The sequence below is a fragment of the Rhinatrema bivittatum genome, chromosome 3, assembly GCF_901001135.1.
Source record: "Rhinatrema bivittatum chromosome 3, aRhiBiv1.1, whole genome shotgun sequence".
Lineage (NCBI taxonomy): Eukaryota > Metazoa > Chordata > Amphibia > Gymnophiona > Rhinatrematidae > Rhinatrema > Rhinatrema bivittatum.
The window spans coordinates 236,699,358-236,717,242 of NC_042617.1; the positions used below are offsets into that span (position 1 = coordinate 236,699,358).

General features: G+C 44.4%; 1 protein-coding gene across 5 annotated transcripts in view; it reads right to left on the reverse strand.

Moving 5' to 3' along the window:
* LOC115087300 (two pore calcium channel protein 1-like) overlaps positions 1-17,885 on the reverse strand; it is a 225,122-nt gene that overhangs the window by 148,984 nt on the left and 58,253 nt on the right. For all 5 annotated transcript variants that reach the window (XM_029594324.1, XM_029594326.1, XM_029594323.1 and 2 more), the window contains one exon: positions 4,720-4,802. In XM_029594324.1, coding sequence (XP_029450184.1) covers positions 4,720-4,802 — 83 coding nt within the window. Of the gene's footprint in view, positions 1-4,719; positions 4,803-17,885 lie in introns of those variants that run through there.

The following is a 17,885-nucleotide window of genomic DNA, read 5'->3' on the forward strand; positions in this document are numbered from 1 at the left end:
GTCCTTTTTGTTTAGTACACAGTACAGAGGTAGCGAAGAGCTTAGCTTTTGTTGTTTTACAGGACCAGTCAGAAGAGCCAAGCAAGCCCTGTTTGGCGGTCTTGACCAGGGTAGGGAGGGCTTTTACTTTCCAGTCCGTTCACTGGCTGGTCTGGATTTTTCCCCCTCTTGGTACATTTTTTGGAATTTAACCTTTTAAGTGGAAGGAGCCTTACTAGGGATGTAAAGGCCAAAAGCTTTTGTCGCATTCGGGATACATATTCGTGGATGGCCGATTCCGTTTCATGCGGAAGTATGGAAAATTCCATAAGTTGCCGATCCATCAATACGTTTCCCGGTTCCCTAAATAAAAATTTAACACCCCCCCCCCCCCAAGACATACCAAAACTCCCTGGTGGTCCAGCGGGGAGTCAGGAAGCCATCCCTGCACTCGTTTGTGGTTTCCTCACAGCGCCGATAGCCTGTGTCACAGGGGCTGCCGGCACCATTGGTCAGCCCCTGTCACATGGTCACCGGCGCCATCTTGTGCTCCTACCACGTGACAGGTAGGTCATGTGGCAGGAGGTCGCTCCGGGACCCTCGTTGGACCCAACCGGAACTTTTGGCCAGCTTGGGGGGCCTCCTGACCCCCACAAGACTTGCCAAAAGTCCAGCGGGGGTCCGGGAGCAGAGGCGCGGAGGAGCACGTGACGCCGGAGCGGAGTGACGCCGGCGTCACGTGCTCCTCCGCGCCTCCGCTCCCGGACCCCCGTTGGACCCAACCGGAACTTTTGGCCAGCTTGGGGGGGCCTCCTGACCCCCACAAGACTTGCCAAAAGTCCAGCGGGGGTCCGGGAGCGACCTCCTTTCACGCCGGCCGCCCGATCCCAATACTCAAAATGGCGCCGATCGCCGCCATTTTGAGACTCAAAATCGCGCCGATCGCTGCCATTTTGAGACTCAAAATCGCCGTCCCGCCAATACTCAAAATGGCGCCGATCGGCGCCATTTTGAGTATTGGGATCGGGCAGCCGGCGTGAAAGGAGATCGCTCCCGGACCCCCGCTGGACTTTTGGCAAGTCTTGTGGGGGTCAGGAGGCCCCCCCCAAACTGGCCAAAAGTCCCTGTGGGTCCAACGGGGGTCCCGGAGCGACCTGCCGTCAGACGCCAGGCCTCAAAATGGCGCCGATAGCCTTTGCCCATACTATGTCACAGGGGCTACCGGTGCCATTGGTCAGCCCCTGTCACATGGTAGGAGCACAAGATGGTGCCGATGGCCATGTGACAGGGGCTGACCAATGGCACCGTAGCCCCTGTGACAAAGGCTATCGGCGCCATGATGAAACTAGCACGAGGGTCTGAGTGAGTTCCCGGACCCCACCGCTGGACCACCAGGGAGTTTTGGTAAGTCTTGGGGGGGTCAGGAGGGGGGGGGGGGGGGGTTTAAATTTTTATTTAGGCCGAATTAAACAGAAATCTGTTTAATACGTGGGGAGTCGCGATGCGTTTCGCCTCCCCACGTATTTAACAGATAGCAAAAAATAAGTTGCGGATTTCAAATACGTGGAAAACGGATGCACATCCCTAAGCCTTACTGGAGCCTGTTCAGCTCCTGGGCCCAGGCCTGAGTAGGTTAGGGAAGACCTGCTCTCTATACCCTTCACGAGGAAGGGGTTGCCAGTGACCTGCTGTAAGGATACACTCCAGTGTTATTCTGAGTTTTTTGGAAGATTTTTTTTTCAAGATCCAGGAGGAAGCTCTGACTGCCCTTCCTTCCTGACTGAAGCAAAGAGTCCTGCTTCAGGGGATCCCTCCCATCAGGGATCGCAACTGCAAAGAACAAGGACTGCATCAGAAATAAAGGAATATCGAATTCAACTAACTGAAAAGGCCAAGCCGAACACCTTTGAAGTCACCCTTACACTACTTCCAAATCCCTGGGAGAGAGTTCGCTCTATGCAGAAACAAACATTATATCCTTGCCAGTTGGAGGGCTGTTCTGCCATCTAAAGCACACCCTACCCACATGGGGACTGTATTTTTCCAAGCTCTGGAGTGTAGAAGTTCCCCTGGCTCTGGCAGCCGATATTCCTGCACAGATTGAGGAGGAGACTATAAAGAAACATTTTCTGTTGTTCAGTGTTGTGCCATTTTCCACTTAATGGCAACAGTAAAGATTTATTTGAACACTAACACAGTGCCTCCATTGATTGATTTTATTTGGCATTTCCAGCACCCATTGGGTCATAGACCTACCCCTCCCCAGAAAAAAATAACAAAGGACAAGAAGAGCCACCCTTAGCATTTGGGGCCTTGTAAGTAATCCAACCCCCCACTCAAAGAATCCAGGCCTTAAAAAGAAGAGTCATTGTTCAAGCTAGCCTGGGAGGCTCCAGCCCTGAAGAGCAAAAACAAATACTATTTGGCCCCATTGGGTAGCAATCCTCACCTGGGAATGGGCCTACATTGATATTCAATTTTTAATATTTTATCACACATTTGTGTGTAAATTGATATGCAAATTATTATAGCATTTAAAAAAAGCATGCTAACACAAAAACCTTTGCGCATAAAGCTTGCCTTGCCTAACAAATCTGCTTCATTTTTTTGAAGGGGTTAATAAACGTGGATAAAGGTGAACCGGTAGATGTAGTGTATTTTGATTTTCAGAAGGTATTTGACAAAGTCCCTCATGAGAGGCTTCTACAAAAAACGAAAGAGTCATGGGTTAGGAGGCGATGTCCTTTCGTGGATTACAAACTGGTTAAAAGACAGGAAACAGAGTTTGCACACCTCCGTGTAAATCCCATATTAATGAAGGCATTACTCCCAAATGCAGGGAGGTGCATTAAAGCTCTGAAAACTTAAAAAAAAAAAAAAAAAAAAAAGTTAACACTGGAGATTTCACTCCTAGGTCAGAAGTGGATTGAACTCGTATTTCTGAGGTTATTGTTTATGGTACTGTGCCAGTGTGATCCTGGATCTGAGCTTCCCAAATGTGGTGGTCCATCTTGGATCTGAGTGACTCAAGTCCAGGCTCTCCACACCCCAGATCCAGGCCCACATTAGCATGGCATCATAGACTAACACTAGCCCCAAATGTGAATTAACTGTACTCCACTTTTGACCCAAATGTTACATTTCTGGTGTTAAAAAGATGTGATTTACGTTTTCAGCACTTTAATGCACCTCCCTGCATTGGGGAGTTGTTAATGCCTTCATTAATATGGGATTTACATGGCGGTGTGCAAATTTGTGCACACATTTTTACTCTCATTAAAGTTAAGCTTGCAAAACTGTGAGTACAAGGGAGGGCAAAAATGTGTGCACAAATTTGCACACCTCCATGTAAATCCGTAGAGCACCTTATTACATCAACCCCACTAGAAGGAAGGGAGCAAGGGAGCGAGAGAACAAGAATAGGTGCAAGAGAAGAGTCTCCTACTCTTCCTTGGAACTTTACTGATGCTGCAGTGTTGCTGGGTTTGTTTTGGGTTTTTTTTTTGTTTTGTTTTTTTAAGTCTGTTGCCTTGCAGAACATGGGAACTGTCCTGGAGTTTGGGTTCACATCCCAGAGAGTTTTCAGTGATGACAAGTTTTAAAGTGTAGAGGATAGTGTAAGTAACTAACGTTACTTAATGACAGACAAAGGCACCAGAAGCTATTTAGTTTAAGATGCTCTGTAGAAATTCAGTTTCGTCTTCAGACAGACATTTCAGCAATACTTTCAGCTGATCGCCACCCAGCAAATTCACTTTTAAGTACCAATGAATAGCATTGTATAAAATGGTATACTGAAATGCTTCCAAAGAGAAGCCTTTCAACCCAAGCAATTTTCAGGTCATCACAGGTTAAATGTTTCTTTATGGATAACAATAGAACTTGACATAAAGGTATCCAGAATCTGACATAGTACACTGATGACATCAGAAAATCAGTTCTGGGGACATCCATGCTACTATCCCCAGCCTTTTAGTCACCTCATGCTCTTGTATCACTCATACGGTGCTGGGCCCAGTGGCTCCTTGCTAGCCACTTGCCACAAGCTTTCCGCTGTGTCAACTCGGTATAACAAAAATAATAAATAAATAAAATAAAATAAATAAATCCCACACACAGGTGAAACCAGTGATATCGTTCCCCAATCTGTTACGCACAGTGACTTTTCATGTTATCTAGTCATCTAAGCTCCACATTGTTCTTTTTTCAGAGATACCACCAACTACAAACAAGTGGAAGAGAAGGGAATACTTAATCTATGACCAGAGCAGAAGGCAGCAGCCCAGCTGAGGAGCCAGTGGTTATCCAGCCTGATTGCTACCTTTCCTGTGTTCCACACCCTTTAATCCTATTTTCCATTTCACTGCTGAGCGTGAAGGATGAAGGTCCTTGGGTACTCCTGTGTGTTATTTGTGATATGTAATGTGTGTGTAAAGATTGTTTTACATTGATTAGCTTTTAAATACTTTGTTATATTATTTATTGTGTGTTTATTATTGCAAAACACCCTAATGGCTTGGCTGATTTGTGTAGTATAAAAATTTTAAAATATATTTAAAATAAATAAACAAACCAGCATAGGAAAGGAGCTTTTGTGCTGTGTGGACAATGCACTTTGAATCAAATCATAAATTTCGCTTATTGTTCCGTTTATTGTTCAAGCATTTTGATACATTAGGTAAGGTCCTTAAAAAAATAATAACGATAACAAATTCTAACAATAATAATAAATCACCTTACCTGACAGCTTGTGGTGAGGTTTCAAATGGAATGTTTCTATTGTACTGGGCATCATAAACATAAGCGGCTGCGAGAAGGAGATCCTATACAGGCATATGAAAAAATATGTCAATTCAGCATTTCAAAGAAACACCTAAAAAAGCCCTGAAATCTATTTTCTTGGCTAGATGAGATGGCAATATCACTCTTTCAAGTTGGCCCAGTGGCTCAGGTAGCAAGGGCTGTGCACTGCCATGTGGGGAAAGTCCTCGGTTTGATGCCTGCATCAGGTCTTTTGCTGTCTGGGTCAGCTGGAGTTAGAGGCACCATTCACAGCCCCCATGAGGGCAGGAGGAAAGCAGTCATTGCCATTGCTATGAATGACACCTCTTGGCTAAATTCAGGGCCCACTGTTGCATTTATGTTTATAGGGTGACTGCTTAAGTTGATAGTGCACCAAAACATCTGCTGCTAGCCATGTGGCCCAACAACAAAATAAGCACATACATTTTTTTTAAATTATGGGATAATGAGCTTCTAAGCTCATGTCCTAAACACAAAAGGATGTTGACTTTCTTACCACCACATTGTTGAGAGAAAATTAACATGGGTGGGGGAGGAGACAGTAGAAAGAGAAATTAAAAAAAAAAAAAGAAGGCCTGTGTGCGGGTCTTGCATCACAGCCTCGGGTGTTATCCTCTCTTTTAACAACCCTCACCCCATTCTCCCCAATGCAATAAGGCTGTCCAGATGTTGATCTCCAATCTTCATTACAGAACAAGCAGCCTATGTGGACCCCAACACAACAAAGCTGCCCAGAGCCCACAGAAGCCCACCTGTTGCCCCCCACCCCCTTAGCTTTCCAATCTTTCATACTCCTTGCAGGCAGAAGAGGTGTTTACCTCCTGCTCTCTTGCCAAACACTATCAAAATCCCACTGATAGCATTAGCTCACATTTTGACTGTACAGCTTAAAGTGTGAAGCACTGAGTTAGGGACATTTTGACACTAAATAGGCAAGACCATACCTCTCCTCTTGTTGGGAAAAAGGGTAGTGGGAAGCTTGACCCTGGGGAGGCTAAAGGAGTCCAGGTGGCCTAATTGCAGACCACCCAAGTTTGAATTGTGAACTTCAGGAAGGTGGATTCTTGAGGTAGGATAGGGATCCTTAGAATGTAATTACTTGCCTTTCCAAGCCCATACTCTAGATCAGTGGTTCTCAACCTTTTTTCGGCCGGGACACACCTGACAGATGGTTCTCACATGTGTGACACACTGAACATGTGACCGTCACGGGGCAAAATGTAAATATACATTCTGCATCCTCAGGAACCCCCTCGACCCCCAAAAATGGGTGCAAAGCAGAACTAGGGCATTACCCATACAACTCACCATACAAAAAAGATATTCTGGTTCTGATGACATCTCAGTAAAAGCAAAACAAACTCTCTTTACTGGCAGGCACAATACCCCGACCTTATGAAAAGACAATAATTTACTACTACAAATATTTAACCAGGCCTTAAACACTGACACACCTACTATTAGGAAAACGGAGCAAGCCAAGCTGCTATAGATAGAAACCCACTTAGAAACAATTGTAAAACTATACTAATAAATGTTATAAAATAGCTGATGAACAAAATAACATCCAACAATTAAAAACTCATAAAAATGATTACACATTGTCCAAATATCAATAAAATATTTCAAAACAGCAGACACATCCCATAATACCCAATAATTAAAATGGCAGTCAATCAAGAAAAATAAGCTTAAAAAGCCACTTTTACTTACCCTCTCCAGCAACTCTCCTCTCCTTTTCCTTGCAGGCCAAGGCCAAAGGCACTCACCAGAAGCAGCAGTGGCTGCTGAAGCTCTGACCTCACAGTCCTCTTCCTTAGGGCCCACAACCAGTCAAACCTGTCTCACACAGACCAGTCACCTCGCTAACTAGTATCTCTTCCTCACACAGACACCAGTCACCTCCCTGACCAGTCGCTGTCTCTCTCACACAGACACCAGTTACCTCCCTAACTAGTATCTCTTCCTCACACAGACCCAGTCACCTCCCTGACTAGTCTCTGTCTCTCTTTCACACACACCAATCACTTCGCTGACCAATCTCTGTCTCGCTCTCACAGAAACACATCACCTCTGACAGTCTCTCTCTCAATCACACACAAATGCTCTTGCTCCCATTCCACCACACACACACAAAGCTGCCACTCACACACCCAGGCACCCATTCTACCACACTCACACAAAACTGCCACTCACGCACTCAGGCACCCATTCTATCACACACACACACAAAGCTGCCACTCATGCACCCATTGTACCACACACACAAAGCTGCCACTCATGCACCCATTGTACCAAACACACACAAAGCTGCCACTCCTGCACCCATTCTACCACACACACAAGCTCTCACTCATGCACCCAGGTACCATTTTACCACATATACACACAAAGCTGCCACTCATGCACCGATTGTACCACGCACACACACAAGCTCTCATTCATGCACCCAGGTACCATTCTACCACACACACACAGCTGCCATTCATGCACCCAGGCACCCATTCTACCACACACACAAAGCTGCCACTCCTGCACCCATTCTACCACACACACACACAAAGCTGCCACTCCTGCACCCATTCTACCACACAAACACACACACAAAGCTGCCAGTCCTGCACCCATTCTACCACACACACACACACAAGCTCACATGGAGCCTCTTCTCATTGTTTGGCCCAATATGCCTGGCCTCCGCTTATCAGTCGCTGCTGGCCTGACCTCCAGCGGCGTGCAACGTCTCTCCAACCGCCTCCGGTGGTGTGCAGGGTCTCTCTGCTCTTCGTCCCGCCGGCCTGGCCTCTGGCGGTGGCGCACAGATCACTCTTCAGCTGCTGGTGGCGGCGCGCAGCGTCTCCATTCTTCGGCCCTGCCGGCGGTGCACAGATCTCGCCAGTCTTCAGTCGGCGGTGGCACGCAGCATCGCTCCTTTCTTCGGCCCCGCTGGCGGCGCGCAGCATCGCTTCCTTCTTTGGCCCCGCCGGCGGCGCGCAGCGTCTCTCCCTTCTTCGGCCCTGCCGGCGGTGCGCAGGTCTCTTCAGTCTTCAGCCGGTGGTAGTGCGCAGCATCTTTCCACTCTTCAGTCCTGCCCCTGGGGAGAAGGGAAGCACAAGCGGGGCAGTGGGGCACCGGGAGCCGCGACACACCTGCCGGTGCTTGGCGACACACCGGTGTGTCGTGACACACCGGTTGAGAACCGCTGCTCTAGATGAGTTATATATCAGGTGCAGTAGGTAAAACCTTGCCCTGGGGGTCCTATCTACAATCTAAGGGCCTGATTTATTAACACTTTTCTCCAATTCTAGGTATAACCCCTGTGATGGTTGATCCTAGATATTAGTTCCAGAGGCCATATCTTAAATCACAGTCTAAAGCATCCCTCTCAGATGGTTAAATACATTATTGCAGGGTTCCCTGAGCAGGGGGAAATCTCTTTCAAGGCCCTTAGCATTGCTATTCTTAATTCCCATTTCAAAGTTTTTGCATACTGCAGTGATAACAGTGCTGATAAATGTGAGTCAGTAAAACAAGGAAACACACTAAAGACTTTGGTGGCTTCCAACATTTTTACTGATAGGTTGTAAAATGATGAAAATAAGTCTGTACAGCTGATTAATTCACTTTCAGAGGGTATAATGCTTCCAAATAAAATTGTGACTTCTTTAAAGTCTTGATTAATTCAAGATGTTAAAGCCAATTGATATAGTCTTTAAGTTGATGATTTCTTCTCTCCCATGAGTTTTGGGCAAGTTGCTTACTTCCCCTCTCAATGTAGGTGAAGATTCAAAGATGGAATTCATTTTACGCAGTCATTTATCTCCTACCTTCTCTCCTTGCTGTCTCCTCACACACAACCTTAGTCTCTTCACACTATCTGAATGGCATAAGTCTTTCTCATCTCCTTTTCAGTATCAGGGTAATCTCTCTTGTTCCTTTTCTCCAAATCTCCAGTAGATGTTCCTGGGCCCTTCTGTAGGTTCATTTCAACCCCTATTCTCCCCTCTCTCCTTCTCACCAGGATGACTGTAAATCATCCTTCTCCTTGGATCTTGATGATCTCAGGTTCCTCTTACATGAAGGGATAGTCTTCCATTTGATGGCAGATCATAAAAATAACTTAAGTCCCTAATTACTGGTATCTCAACATAAATAAATCAAGTTAAACATATAGCACAAATTAGGAGGGTGGAAAGAAACTCCCATCCAAATAAGAGGCTCCATGGAGGCAACAATTCAATATAGAAAATCAGCAGACAGCCACGACATGCTGCCTCTACAAAAGAAAGCAGGAAATCCACACAGTAAGATGGTGGCAATGCTCTAAGTACCAGAGGAGCTTACCATTTACCATCTTCCACGTTGTGAGCTATACACCCACAGGATTACTAGTATGTCTCCTCCTCACACTAATGATACATTCTGCCTGAATCCTAGTAGAGGACTAACCGGATCTAGGGGAAAACCGCTTAGTAAATTAGGTCCTTAGTTTGTATCTGAGGCAATGGAGGGTGAAATGACTTGCTCAAAGTCACAAGGAACATCAATGGGAAAAGTGGGATTTGAAAACTGTCTTTCCTGCCTTTCAGGCCACCGCCTTAACCATTAGGCTAGTCCAAATTTTACAGTATATACACAACACCCTCCTCTACACCAAAAATCATTTTTAAAAGGCATTTAAGTACTGCAGAACACTATGCAAATGTAATGAAGTACATCTTGTGTCATACATAAAACATTACAAATAATTTAAAAAATGTGTAACCCCTATGATGGTTGAACCCGGATAACAATTCCAGAGGCTATATCTCACTTTTCTATTTAGATGGACACTGTGTGCATAAGATTTATGTTCCAGGATTTCATGTGTGGGAGGGAAGTTACCTTTCAAGGTTCTCTCACATTGCTCTTTACTTTTCCTATAATTAAGTCTCTTGCCCACAGCACTGATAATCTCAGCATTACAGAATAATGACATCTCTACTTAACAAAACACATGAGAGTTGTTTGATGGTTTCCACCATTTCTCTTTTTTACTGATAAGATGCAATGATGATTTAAAATCATTACAACTATGGACTTTACTTTCAAGTTGATACAAATGTTTTTAGCAAGTTTGTGACTCAACTACCATGGGAGGGAAGCACAAAAGCTTTGCCCAGAACCCTATGGGAGGGAGGAGATCAATTAATCAAAAGAACTAATGAAATTGTAACATCTAAACCGATCTCCTCCCTCCCATGGGGTTCTGGACAAAGCTTTTGTGCTTCCATCCCATGGCAGCTGAAGTCACAAAGATGTACTTTATAATGTTTAGTCTTTTATCTCTTACCTCTTCCTGTAATATCAAGTGATATCTCTTAATCCTCTCTCTCCTAATCTTCAGTAAATATTTGTGATGGATGTGATCCATCTCTTCTTCTTTTCTCTTTCTTCCTTTTGCTAGATGGCTGGAAGTCATCCTGTCCTCGGATTTTGCTGATCTCAGATTCCACTTGCAGGGAGGGAACCTCTTCCATTATTTAGAAGAGAAAACTCAAAACAGCTTAAGAGTCCAAAAGGATTTGGGACTCCAGATTCAAAAATTAAAGGTATGAGAAGGTGGAAAGAAACTCTCATGCAAAACAAAAGTCTCCAAGGAGATTAAAGTTAAGACTTCGAAAAATGAGGGACTTCCAGTGATGACATCAACTTGAGAAGTCACAAACTTCCCTCTCTCCCCCTAGGAGCCAGCGAACATCTCACCAATCCTGCTTCAATATGGGGTTCTAATACATAGTATCATCTTTGCATCTTACCATCTTTAATGGACAATTTCGTCCAAGAAATCGGCGAGATGTCCGGTAGAAACAAGAGAATGGGAACTCACAAATTAGAGCCTGTGAAAGACAAGATGACACCAGAGGTATGACCCACTGATGAAGGGATTTAAGATGTGACCAAAGAGCTTATCTGAGCAGTTACAGCGGCAGTCATGGCTCAGCTTCAAAAGCTCCAATATTCAGTAGACAAGCTGAGAGATAAGCAGGAGACCTACAACACAACAACTACAGGACTTAATGAGAAGGTCTCTACTCATGATGACCACCTTGACAGCAATGATGCCATATTACTGGACTTGCAAAACAAAAATAAACTAATAGAAGAGAAACTAGACGAATTGAGGAAACACAGCCAGTGCAATTTATGTATCCTGGATGTCCCTGAATCTCTGCAAGGTGAGGCCATTCTTAAACTTTATGAGGCTTGGCTGCCAGAGGCACTGGGAGTGAGCACAATGGAGTAACCAATATTAGCAGAATCAGCGCACTGTATGGGCCCACCTGGTCAAGCTTCTTAGAAACTTCATCAAATTATAGTTAAATATCTTAAGTACACAGACAAAATGAAACTTCTTGCACCTTACCAGAAAATCAAAGAATTAAAGTATGAGAACTGTAAGTTGTTAATTTTCCTTGATTTTTCTTCTAAAGTAATGGCTTCGTGCAGAGAGATGACACCTTACTGCATGCCAACTCTACCAAAAAGGAATACGGTTTTCCCTTCAATTTTCAATGTGCCTCAAGGTCTTTCACAGAGGAGAGACCAGAGTGCTTATTACCGGTCGGGCTGAGCAGGCCTTTGTGGCACAATTGTAATCTTAACTTTTCAATCGCCTGTTTCACCTTTCATTGGTATGCGGGTTAACGGATGGTGTTCCTTTTTGCTGCTGAATTTTTTTTTCTTCTTTTTCTGTCACAGAGCTGAGTTATTTTTGAACTGTGATCATATGGTGAGTCCTGGAAGACACTGAGCCTCAAGTTGTGACACACGCATATTTCAACTGACTACACTATTCTCCAGATGTCTTGTCGGGTCTGTCGGTGGCATTTCTAATTGTGCAAGAGTCTTGGTTCTCTTTCATAATGGGTAACAAGTGACCATGTGCAAAATGATTTGGCTCCATGATGGTGTTCTATTCTTTGAGTTACCTGCAGTGGAATAGCATTTTCTCACAGGACAAGCAGGATGGTAGTCCTCACACATATGGGTGACATCACAGGATGGAGCCCAATCAAGGAACACTTTTGTCAAAGTTTCTAGAACTTTGACTGGCCCCTACTGGGCATGCCCAGCATGGCACTAACCCTGCAGCCAGCAGGGGTCCCTCTTCAGTCTTCTTTTTTCCGCACAGCAGTTGCCATGCGGATAAGGAGCTCTACAAGTATTCCTGACAGGAATTTTCCTCACGGAATTATTTAAAGTTAAATTGCCCCACAGGGGTCCCTCCGTTAACTTTTTTCAGTCCGCGGTACTCCGGTAAGTTTTTACCCGTTTTCTGTCGATTACCGTCTAGTTTGGCCCTCGTGGCCTACTGGCCGTCGACTGTACTGCGGCTCAATTTTTCTATGGCCATGGTGTCGGGGTTCCGTCGGTGTCCAGACTGTACTCGTACCATATCAATTACAGACCCGCATAAAGTCTGTGTATTGTGTCTTGGACGAGAGCACGATGTCTTGACCTGCACCAAATGTGCCCTAATGACACAAAAGGTCGCAAGGCCAGAATGGAGAAGATGGGACTTCTCTTTCATGCTCAAACCCTGACTCCATCCATTGCATCAACGGCATTGGAACCGGCACCATCAACATCGCGCCAGCATCGTCCTCCGACCGGTGACCACCCGGCGTCGATCACTTCCCGGCCTTAGACACCCTCTTCTCCCCCTCAGGACAGAGGGGATCATAAGGAGAAACCGCCATCGGCACCGAAAGTCTCGGACCATCGAGGCATCGAAGCCATCTACCTCGCCATCGTCTGAGCCGTCGCCGAAGAAATCCAGTCCAGAAAAGGCACAGACCTTTTCGGCGACCGGGTCACCGAGGCAATCCTCACCCGACAGGGCATCGGGAGCCGCAACTCCGCCTTTAATGGTGGTCCCTCCGGCTATGCCTCTGCCTCCTTCTTCTGTTCTGGAGCCGGGGCTGCTTGCTCCAGGTCTCCGAGAAGAACTGGACTGGATGGTTCAGGAGGCCATCGACAAGGCGATGCATCGATTCTAGGTTCCCCTGGCACAGATATCGATACCGATAGTGAAACCAAGCACTGACCCGATTCCAGCAGCATTGGCACCGCTATAGAGGATGGAAGCGCTTATTGCAGCCTTTCCACCAGTGGATTCCGGGTCACCGACGGCTCCAGTACCCTCCCCGTTGACTTTATCATCAGGAGGAGAAACACCGTTCCACATCCCTCCTTCGGGAGTACTGCCTCAGCCATCGAGATCAATATCGATGCCCCCATCGGCGCCATCAACCAATGCCCTCAATGCCTGCGCCAGGGCCTTCATCGGTGCCTCCGGTTATTCCTTCGATGCCTTCGGAGCCTAAACTGGGACCTTCAGGTATCAAACTACTCCATCTCTCTACAGTCCCTAGAGACACAGGTGCGGATCCTTATGATACCTGGACCGATGATTCTTCACCAGACACCGATGATTTACCTTCACCATCTTCACCTACTGAAAGTAGAAAGCATTCTCCTCCAGAGGACCTTTCTTTCATAAACTTTGTGAAGGACATGTCTGAATTGGTCCCCTTCCAGTTACTAACGGAACAGGATGACAGATGGAGTTGCTTCAATTCCTGGACGCGCCCAAGGAAATCACCTCCATCCTCATCCATCAAGTTCTTGATCTTCTCAAAAAGAACTGGGGACATCCTGGCTCCATTGCACCAGTCCACAGAAAAAACTGACTCTACCTACTTGGTGCAGCCAGCTCCAGGTTTTCAAAAGCCTCAATTGGATCACCAATCTGTGGTGGTTGAATCTGCGCAAAAGAAAGCAAAAAGGTCCCAAACTCATACTTCCTTTCCCCCTGGCAAGGAACAAAAGTTTTTGGATACCATTGGTTGCCGAGTCTTTCAGGGATCAATGTTGATCCTCCGAATTGCTGCTTACCAACTATATATGACCCAATATAATAGAGTCATTTTTAAGCAACTTCAAGACCTACAACTTCCATGCCTCAGTCACTTCCAGAAAAGTTCCACACCCTACTTAATAAGGGTTTGGAGGCAGGCAAACATGAGATTAGATCATGTTATATCTTTGACACTGCAACCAGAGTGTCTGCAGCAGCTATTTCAGCAAGACGATGGGCTTGGCTTAAGTCTTCAGACCTTCGTCCAGAAGTGCAAGAGCGGTTGTCTGACCTCCCCTGCGTTGGAGACAATCTTTTTGGCGAGCAGATTCAAAAGACAGTGGCTGAACTAAAGGACCATCATGAGACTCTCAGGCAGCTCTCTCTGTTCCCTTCGGATTATCCTTCTAAACAGCCTTTCCGGAAGGACTCTAAAAAGTCTTTTTATAGACCAAAGAAGTCCTACCCGCCAGCAGCTAGATGCCGCTCTGCGAGACCATTCCTCAAATCACAGTCTCGTCAAACTCAAAAGCAAAAGCCACAGACAGCCCCCCAACCGGGCCCTGCTTCTGGTTTTTGACTCTCGCATAGACAGCAGCAGCCAGATTCCATTACCGAATATCCCAGTGGGAGGCCACTTGTGCCATTTCAACAACATATGGCAATCAATCACCTCGGACCACTGGGTCCTAGCAATAATTGCTCAAAGCTATCATCTCAACTTTCTCTCCATCCCGCTGGATTCCCCACCTCTAATGACGTGGAGAACATCCGACCATTCATTGCTCCTGGAACAGGAGGCCTCCCTCCTACTCCAGTCCAGAGCAATAGAACCAGTACCATTGCCTCAGCAAAGCCTCTGATTCTATTCCTAGTACTTTCTAATCCCCAAAAGATCGGGAAGTGTTTGTCCAATTTTGGATCTACGAGCCCTCAACAAGTACCTTCAGAGAGAAAAGTTCAAGATGGTAACCTTGGGCTCCCTGCTTCCTCTTCTTCAAAGAGGAGACTGGCTCTGCTCTCTCGACCTTCAGGACGCATACACTCATATTGCGATAACTCCATCTCATCGCAAATTCCTGAGGTTTCTCGTAGGCCCCAAGCACAATCAATACCGAGTGCTTCCATTTGGCCTAGCATCTGCTCCACGAGTATTTACAAAATGCCTCGTCATAGTTGCCGCCTTCCTCAGGACTCAAGGTATACACGTCTAACCCTATCTGGACGACTGGTTAATCAGGGCTCCGACTCAGCAATCATGTTGTTGGCTCTAATATACCTCAAATGGTGGTAAACTTGTAGCTTGAAATTTAAAGTTTGTGATCATTTAAAGCGGGTACCTTCCTACTTCCTGTGTGCTGGCTTCCTTTGATACTGAATCTCGATATCAAGCTACAGGTTTACCACCATTTGAGGTATATTAGAGCCAACAACACGATGGATGTCATGATAGTCTTGGGACTTTAACACTAAAATGTTCAAAAAAATTTTTTAAAAATGAATACGGAGGCGGTAGGAGGTTAATGATTATAATTTGCAACAAATTGGTGCAGGGACGCCTACACTATATATGAAACCCTCTACCTTCTCCAAAAAAAGTTTTTCTAGATGGTATTCTAAACATTTAAAAAAATAATTGTCCACTCAGTGTGTAGGTACTGAAGATAATAACAAAACTGACACAAGATATTAATAAATTAAACAGAAAAATAATTCTAACTTCTGAGTTAGCCAGCTAAATGCCTTTGAATATAGACCTCAATGTTTCTTTTTTGGCTCATTCTTTGCTTGTTCTCTAACTAGAGCTCATAGCCGTGAATGCAGAGCATTTCAATGGAAAATGTCTCCATTATTATACCATGATACAAATGTTACTCTATTCTTGCAGGGTACATGGAAGGAATATGTGCAACACACCGATACTCCAGAGATAAATCCTTTTTGGACTGCAGCTAAAGTAGTCCTTAGAGGACATATCTTGTCATACCAAATTGGCAAGAAGATAGAACATACTAGGAAAACACTAGAGCTCTCCTAGAGACTTCAACAATTGAGGTGAGCACATATACAGAACCTATTCCCAGAGGACAGAAAAAAAACTTGTAGATACAAGAAGGGACTTAGTTGCTTTATTGGACTACAAAGCCAAGCAAAATCTATTATATCTTCAATACAAACTTTCACTGGTGTAATAAATCTGGTAAATTATTAGCCAATCTGTTGAGAAATTCTAAGTCGAAATCACTTATTACCAGACTCCATTATAACAACACTACTCACACATCTACCTCAGAGATCTTGTCAGCATTTGGTCATTTTATAAGCAGCTTTACACAGCAGGGGAGCCTAGTGTATGGCAGAACTTCTTTCAGGATATTACCATCTCTCAATTGACTGGGCCTCATAAATTAGTGTTAGAAACCCCTATACAGGAGAATGAAGTATGCAGGGTTATTCAATAGTTGAGATTAAAGAAAGCTCAGAGACCTTATGGGTTTGAACCAAAATTCTTTAAAATATTGGGGGATAGTATTCTTAAAACATAACTATGTTTTTTGAGGCTAAGGAGAGGGAACTCTTTAACCTGGGGCATAATTTGGTTGCGTTGGTTTTGATTCCAAGCTCTATTTACGGAATCATATAGCCCATATCGCTTTTAAATCAAGATATTAAAATATTGTTAGCTGTATTAGTCAATGGCTGAATGAGGTAATTCATTCCATTGTATGTATTATCTGATCAAATGGGCTTTATTACAGGATGCTATTCTTCTTCTAATTTGTTAATAGCGCTATTGGCCCGTCAGTTGATTGAAGAAGAAGAGGCTAAAGATAGCTTGCTAATCAGCCTTAATGCTGAAAAGGGTTTTGACTAGGTCACATGGTCTTACATGTGCTGGGTGTTGAGACATGGATTTGGAGATCAGTTTCTGCAGAGGGTGCAACTATTTATGCTGATCCCATAGCCCAAGTTTTGGTCAATGGTGCATTATTTCATACTTTTTCTTTATGTAGAGGCACCAAGCAGGGCTGTCCCTTGTCTCCCATCTCCCCTACTATATATATTAATAGTAGAATCCTTGACTATTAAATTTCGCAATATGGCCCTTTTTCAAGGTATTCCACAAATCATGTTATTCATGTTTCCCAGCCTCAAAATTAGCTATGATAAATCTGACCCATTCCCTTTAGATACTTCTACAAAGGACAGTTGGGACGATCCTTTCTCCTTGAGATGGAACTTAAATGGTATATGTTATTTGGGGATTTGGCTTGCACATAGAGATTGACTTGTATTCTCATAACATCTTTCAAGTATTGGATAACTTAAAAATACTACTTAACAAATGGATGTCTTACCCATTGTCTATTATGGGTACATGTGCTGTCGTGAAAATAATTCTCCCTAAAATACTATATCCTTTACAAATGATCCCATTCTGGATTAAAATGAAGGAAGTTAGGTTGTTTAGGTCTATGTTAATGGATTTTGTTTGGTGACACAAGAGGGCTAGGATTGAGCTTTGGCTCCTTAAAGAGAGACAGAACGCAGGAGGGGGAGCTTGCCTTGCCAGATAACTGCTAATATAATGAGGCATGTTTAATGTGTTACATTCAGAAATGGGCATCTATTAAACCTAGGTTTGATGTAGAAGGGTTGTTAGGGTGATAAGGCCATACCATTTCTTCTATCAACTTGATTCATCTTAATCAATGGAGATTGATCTTCCCTAGTTTTGACTGCCCGCGATCAGGAAATGGTGGAGAAAGGCTTTACATGGTGACCATGCTCTCTTTCTATTTTTATCATTTGTGGGCAATCCTGATTATTCTGCTGGGGTTGGTAAATCTATTTTTCAAAATTGAAAACAGAGAGGGTTATACTGTTTAGGCTAGTTTGTATACTCTGTACTGAGCTGTTTGTACTTGTTTCAGCAAGTTCAAGAATTGTATCTCTCCCTAGTGAACACACTTCTTTGCTATCTCCAGATTAGACATTATTGCCTAGCAAATGGGACTTAATGATTATCTTTACAGATGACGAGGAGACTTTTTTTTTTTTTTAAACACTATTCCCAAGTTTAATAAGATCAGCATTTGGATCCCATCAATAAAAAAAAAAACAAAACTTCCTTTCCCGCAATTGATTAAATTGGCTTCTCAATAGGGGGTAGATTTGGGAATCTCAGTGGAGGAATCTG